This window comes from Sinocyclocheilus rhinocerous, unplaced genomic scaffold, assembly GCF_001515625.1.
Source record: "Sinocyclocheilus rhinocerous isolate Xijiao unplaced genomic scaffold, SAMN03320098_v1.1 scaffold2645, whole genome shotgun sequence".
Classification (NCBI taxonomy): domain Eukaryota; kingdom Metazoa; phylum Chordata; class Actinopteri; order Cypriniformes; family Cyprinidae; genus Sinocyclocheilus; species Sinocyclocheilus rhinocerous.
The window spans coordinates 1,139,907-1,146,896 of NW_015654522.1; the positions used below are offsets into that span (position 1 = coordinate 1,139,907).

General features: G+C 40.2%; 1 protein-coding gene across 1 annotated transcript; it reads left to right on the plus strand.

Moving 5' to 3' along the window:
• The first annotated feature begins 1,272 nt into the window (after nucleotides 1-1,272).
• On the plus strand, nucleotides 1,273-3,378 carry LOC107717503 (potassium voltage-gated channel subfamily D member 3-like). The gene is made up of 3 exons (XM_016524269.1): nucleotides 1,273-1,614; nucleotides 2,628-2,781; nucleotides 2,823-3,378. Exons 2-3 carry the CDS (start codon nucleotides 2,702-2,704, stop codon nucleotides 3,376-3,378), a joined length of 636 nt encoding a protein of 211 aa, XP_016379755.1. The 5' UTR covers nucleotides 1,273-1,614; nucleotides 2,628-2,701.
• Nucleotides 3,379-6,990: the final 3,612 nt, after the last annotated feature.

Sequence of the window (6,990 nt, forward strand, 5' to 3'; positions counted from 1 at the left end):
TTGGGCATGGAGAACAGCAGTGCATATGGCTTTGTGTTTGCTCATTAATTTGCAGGACTGGTTAAGATTTTGGTCCAAAAAACACAAATGTAAATTAAATGACAGCAGAAGGATAATTATGAATGCATGAATGCCCACAGCATTATTCTTTCAGGTTACAAGCAAAATAATCACTGGATTTCCCAAAGTTTGTCAAGACAGTGACATCAAATCTTTAAAAGATAATCAGAGTTTTGCTTGAGGGAGAATGGTTTGTTTTATGAATTGTTTACTTATTTTCCCACTACATTATACATAGCGTTTACACATTTTCCGCTATTTCTTAAACAGCTGCGTCATTATTTGAATATTATTTTGAATATCAGCCGATAATTGCGTTACAAACTAGTTCAAATAGCCCCGTACCTATATGTATAAGCAAAACGAACTGTGACTGATTGCTTTACACATCAGTCAAACAGCTCTTTCTGTCTAAGTGGGCGGTTCTTGGCTAAAATAAGCTATCGACCCGACCTTTTGCAGTCTAGTCAAAGGTCTGGCTGAGCGAGACCACCATAATAACACTCACATGAACATTATCATTATTACATTTAAAGTTGTAGCTATAACATGACTTGGCCAATTTACGAGCCCTTCAAATACTAACGAGTAGCCTACTTTAAATGTATTTAGCCTACAACATTTACACGTTTCTCTCAACACACACACACACACACATATAATTTTAGTAATTTGTTGCATCAATGTCTTGCATCACACAAAGATTAAAACAGATAAACATTATGTGAATCATGACACACACAAACCTTTTTTTTAATCCTGATAGCTTAGCCTACTTCTGATACATCTGCGTTAATACTTTCTGATTTAAGCTTTACTTAAATTTAGCATTACGAATCAATATGAGAATGAGAAGTCGTTTTGAATGTCATCTTTGAATATGGATGGTTAAAACCTGGGCTGCGAATGACTTTGCAAATCAATTACCTCGTCCTCATTTCTATATTGGTTGCAGGTAACAAAGCTGCGGCAAGCAGGGTGAGCCCACTATAAAGTAAGGTGAAATCAGCGCACTGTCAAACAGAGTGGCGCGAAAGCGAGTATATACTGCCTCTGTGCGTCTCGCGCTCTCTCTGCTCCACGAACACGGATCGCGCGCGCAGCGCCTAACTAGAGAGCGCGAGACCTGGCAGCGGAGAGACCTCGGGGCGGGAGAAAGGGAGTGTGCTGGTGTATGTAGAGAAGAGAGAGAGAAAGAGAACGAGAGAGAGAGGTTGGGAAAAGACTACCACCTCTATCCATCAGCCGAGCATCCTCGGGGAAGTCACTTCGAGCGCGCGAGCGGTCAGTGCGGCATTTCTGTCCGTCCGAGCAAATGGATCATTAAACAGCGCAGGATGTGACTGAGGGACCCAAATAAGAAACTAAACTATTATTTTCCGCTGCTCCAATCACGCTGGTTAGTCCCTTATTGTTTTATTCTTTCACTTGGGTTTTTGTTTTCTCTTTTCATCATTAATTTGCGGATGTTTCGGCGAACACTTTCGAAGTGATGTCAGGAGGAAATGTCATAAATGTAGCTGAATGAATGAAAAGTTCAAAGATTTTTCATGGGTAAGTAACAAAAAAATTCAACTGTTGAAAACGAGTTTGCTGTGTTTTACCATTTGGACCATTATTATTAATAACAATAATAATAATAATAATAATTACTATTATAATAATAATATTGATTAGCCTTGTTCATATTATGCGATATTTATTAAGGCGCAGCTGTGGATAACCGCAGTTGAAGTGTTAACAGTGCAAATCTTGATGCTCGTAAAGTACGAACTACAGCACTGTCAGTGTTTAGCGACCGATATTTCGTGGCGTTTTATTGTTTTGCATTAAGCTCAACAGGTTCGCATCTGTTTCTAACTGCAGTTGCTGAAGGGCTCTGTGTCTCGAGCACAAACCGTCTCTTACCCTTTGGGGTCTCTCTTAAATGAGCTGAGAATAAATGGTTTTAAAATCAGCTTTCTTTACGAATTGTCATGATGCATGTGTTCTATAATGTTGTATATGGGCTGTTACTGTAAAAACAGACGTGGTAAAACCTGTCTGGTAAAACAGATGTTATTATTCAATTGTCTTTAAAACTATACTATTAGTGCAGTGTCACAGTATGTTAGAATACAGTATATTCGTGTCAGAATATATGCGTTGTTTTATCTGCACCCTTTAATGCAAAGTATGGGCTATAAATGATAAAAATGGACAACTGTCTTGTTTTGCTGTTTTATCTATTTTGTACTTTGCTTTGAGGGAGAAAGAGTGATTCTAAATAATAGGCTTAAGGTTTGAGGTCTGACACAGTCTACCATTTTTTGTCCGTTCTTCCCTGTCCATATCTTGCATTTTTGTTTTTCTGTACTTCTTTTTACTGTACTCTACATGATTGCTTCCCTTTTTCCTCTGCCTCTCTATTCTGTTGGCATCCTGTTCGCTCTATTGCCGTCTTTTCACTCCCATTTCACATCTGTCTCACTCTCTCCCACTGGAACTCTCTCCTCTTCCTGTCCTCCCACATTTGCCAACCTCTCACTCGCTCCTATCTTCCCATCTTCCTGTCTCTCTCTATGTAGATGGGGTCTAATCTAATGTCAAGCTGGTTGTGAAGGTGTTTGATCTGGTCCCCTCGACCCCAGCTGGAGTCCCCATGGCTGCTGGAGTGGCAGCCTGGCTCCCCTTCGCTCGGGCGGCGGCCATAGGATGGATGCCCGTGGCCAACCTGCCCATGCCCGTCGCACCGACCAATAAGAACAAATGGCGCTGGTTTTCTACTACGTAACCGGATTCTTCATCGCCATATCTGTCATCACCAATGTGGTTGAGACAGTTCCTTGCGGTTCTATGCCAAACCAGAGAGACATCCCTTGCGGTGAGCGCTACACAGAGGCGTTTTTCTGCATGGACACGGCTTGCGTAATGATCTTTACGGTGGAGTATCTGATGCGACTGTTCGCGGCGCCCAGCAGGTACCGCTTCATGAGAAGTGTGATGAGCATTATCGATGTGGTGGCCATCTTGCCGTATTACATTGGGCTCGTCATGACCAACAACGAGGACGTAAGCGGAGCTTTCGTCACGCTACGGGTGTTCCGCGTCTTCCGGATCTTTAAATTCTCCCGCCACTCCCAGGGTCTCCGGATCCTTGGCTACACGCTGAAGAGTTGCGCGTCCGAGCTCGGCTTCCTCCTCTTCTCCCTCACCATGGCCATCATCATCTTTGCCACAGTCATGTTCTACGCTGAGAAAGGCTCCTCGTCCAGCAAGTTCACCAGCATCCCGGCCTCCTTCTGGTACACCATTGTAACCATGACAACACTGGGGTGAGTCATTTTGTCTCTGAATGACTTCTCTCTGTATATTTTTACACTTTTTAACCCTGAATGCACATCAAGCCACACCCCTCATGCAATTTAGAGGTTAAGTCTTAAAGGGATAGTCCACTCATCACTGTGTGCAGAAATTGTACCTTCAGGGGTACAGGAGCTTGCCACCTTAAAGGGACAACTTTGTACCTTATTTACCCCTAAAGGGTTCAAAATAGAACTTTAGGGGTACATATAACTACTCTAAAAGGCACTAATATGCACCTTTTAGGGGTAGATAAGGTAAAAAGTTGTCCATTTAAGGGTACTGCCTCAGTGACGAACTGTTGTACCCCTAAAGGTACAATTTTTGCACAACCTTTCTGACAGTGGAATTAAGAATTCTGCCATTGTTTACTCACTCTCGTGTCGTTCCAAATCTGTATGACTGCACAACACAGAAGAAGACATTTTAAGAATGTTTTAGTTCATACAGTGAAAGTTAATAGGGTCCAGTTGGACATTCTTCATTTGTGTTATGCAGAATAAAGTAAGTCATACACATTTGGAGCATCATGTAGGTGAGTAAATGATGACAGAATTTTCCTTTGTTGGGTGAACTATCCCTTTAAGTACACCCATGTACAAGGTCTTTTAAACCACCAAAGTGCAACTTAAACAAACACAACTGTTTACAGTATAACATTACACCTCATCGAAAGAGAAGCCGTTTCCCTGCAGCTTGTGGATTTTCTTTCTTTTCTGAGTTAACTGCTATTAGCATCTAACCCTAATGACCATGGTTGCTGACTGCAGTCATGCCTGCCTGAAGCAGCAGTAGGTTTGGATTTAACTTGCTGCCCCAGGCTAGACTTTATTCATCCCTATTATGCACCAATTAATATTTAAGTGTGTGTGAAGCAAGCAGAGGAACATCCTTTAGCGTTTCTCCCTCACATTAACAACAGAAGGCAACTGCAGAGCTGTATAGCCCCATTTACTTCAACCCTGTCCCTCATAAATCACAGGCCATTTATTTGTGTGTTCATGACTGATGCGAGTAGACGTTTGACACAATTTGTTTTAAGAGAATGTGGAGGATTAATTTAGGTGATTATTTTGAGTGATTAGACGGCATATGACTTGAGTAATCGGCTATATATATGCTGCTACAGCTACTATCATATGTACTGTATGTAGCTGCTGTGTCACTGTGGCTTTGAAACCAGAGCTGAAGTCAAAACGGTCTTTGACTTCCTGTTTAGATGGCTGATCATTGGCTGAAGCACCTGTCTGTGAGCCCTGTGACCCCAAAACAACAAGATTAAGGACTTCAGTTATTGTGGACAGTAACTCATGAATGTTACATTGCCAAATGGTTTGGTCCTTGATGAATACCAGTTGGGTCTGTGTTCAGGTGACTGTCTTTTTCTGAGGTAGAATTACAAATGGTTAGACACATAATTACTTATTTAAGCTTTCATTTGAGAGTTATCTGTGTATATGTGCATGACCGAATCTCTTAACAGGTCATTGTGGGCATTACGTTGAACTATAACCCTATATATTGTCCTTATTGTTGTGTTAACGTGTTGGCTAGTTTTACATGGATTTCAGAATAGCGCAGATCTCATTACTACATTCATTACTACATTCACACCAGAGATCCAGTCTCCACCCGGATCTGAGACTTGACCTGAGATGAGAGCGAGAGAGACTCTTCTCATCAATAAAACACGCTGTAGAAGTGTGTGTCACTGTGACTAATGTTCTCAGGTACATGTGCTGAACAATGCAAACCACTATGACATTTCCAACCCCACTGACGTCATGCGTTCTCACTGCCTGTGTGTGGGAGTGTTTCCCATTCAGTTCAATCCAAATATAAGGGTTCATTTTCACGTCCCAGCAGTTTTTCACAGTTGATTGTGCCAGTAGGTTCAGGTTTGTATCCCATCATAACACACCTGTTGATTCTGAGGATTTCTGTCTGTGCTCTTGACCAATGCAGTAGTGTGTTTTACACGCCTGGTGCTTCTTTTATTTATTGATTCGTTCACACTGATGTGCACATTATCGGGGTCTCCACCTCACTCAGTCAGAGTGAAATACAGCACTGCAGTTCTGCTTCTCTGGTGAGACTGAGACATTGCATTACCATGTAAAACACAGGCCTGCTGCCATACGAACACTCAGCATGTCAGCTAGGAGAACTAGTCCTCATTAGAGCAATAATCAAATCGGTTAATCAGATATATCCAGCCTATATTGTGTGTGAATGGTTAACTTTTCTTCTCTGCCCTGTCATCTGTTTGAAGTGTTTTCTTCCTCCTCTGTATTATTTACACCAGTAACATTTAATTTAGCTGCTCTACTGTTGAATTTCATGGCTCTGTGTTTTCTCTTGGCAAGACGGCTGGATAAGACTTGAAGTAAAACAAAAGAGTGCAAGATGGAAGACAGAGTGTAGGAAAATGTTATTGCTTGGACATTGCTCTTACTTATTTTAGGGATGCATGATAGGCTATATCTGTACCATATTGGTTATTGGTCAATTATTTGATGTATTTTTTATTTATTTATTGGTATAGTGGATATTTAATTCATTAGATTTACCTTTACATGAGTGTTAGATGGCAGCAAAGTTAATCTTTAAAACACTAATAACTTAACACTGTAAAATGTTAAATCAATCTTTTGCAAATATAAAAAAATCATTTCATACTGTGAATTATGATGTCGTGATGCCTAAATTCATGTTAAACCATTGATTTTAGTGTTTTTTTTTTAAAAACTAGACAACATTGTATAGCATTTTACATTTGCATTTATGGGTTATCAGCTATAATGTAAATAATTATCAGCTTAGTAATATCAGCGAGAAGTAATATCAGCGATCAGTGCATCACTAGGAAGTTTAGGAGAAACAAAGACAAAGCTGATATTTACATACAAGCATTACTGAAAAATCAATAAAGTCTCCTAAAATTCCATAGAAGAAATAAAAAAAATGTACATTAATGTGACAGTTGACATACAATGAGAGTACAGTGCAATAAAAATCAATGTGAAGTCTAATTCGAACAGATATGAAGAATTTGATAAATATTTGAAATCTTCATCTTTTTGATTGCAAACTTTGTTTGCCGATATCTAAGGTTTTTTTCTGAATTTCTAGAAAATACATTTATTCCTCTGAAAACAAAAAATCTGAGAAGCAGGAGACTCTTGGATCTCCATTTGCTCACCATACAATCACATTGCTATCTAGGAGAAACAACTGAGATATTAATACCATCTTTTTTGTGATTTTTTTTGCTACGGGATTAACCTTTGGCATATGAGTGAATGAGACCAAATGACTGCGAACCCTATGTTGCGTGTCCTGCAGTGAAACATCAGATTTTGTGTTGCATAAATTGTCCAAGCACTGATTCAGTTGCATCATGGTCCATTTGTTAATCTGGCCCTGAACACAGTGCTGGAACATCCACGTCAGGTCCAGGCAGGGTTTTATCTGCGCTTTAATGCCGTTAGAGAGAGAGAGATTTGGACCGTATGAGGGCAGAGTCTGTTTTGAAATTACTTTGAGGTTTTACACTTGTGTTTCTTCTGTAAAAACAGGAGGCTGCTG

Coding starts and splice junctions, on each gene's coding strand:
- LOC107717503 (XM_016524269.1), top strand. CDS start 2,702: ATGGCTGCTGGAGTGGCAGCCTGGCTCCCCTTCGCTCGGGCGGCGGCC. Junction 2,782..2,822: donor CCCGTGGCCAACCTGCCCAT/GCCCGTCGCACC, acceptor GGCGCTGGTTTT/CTACTACGTAACCGGATTCT.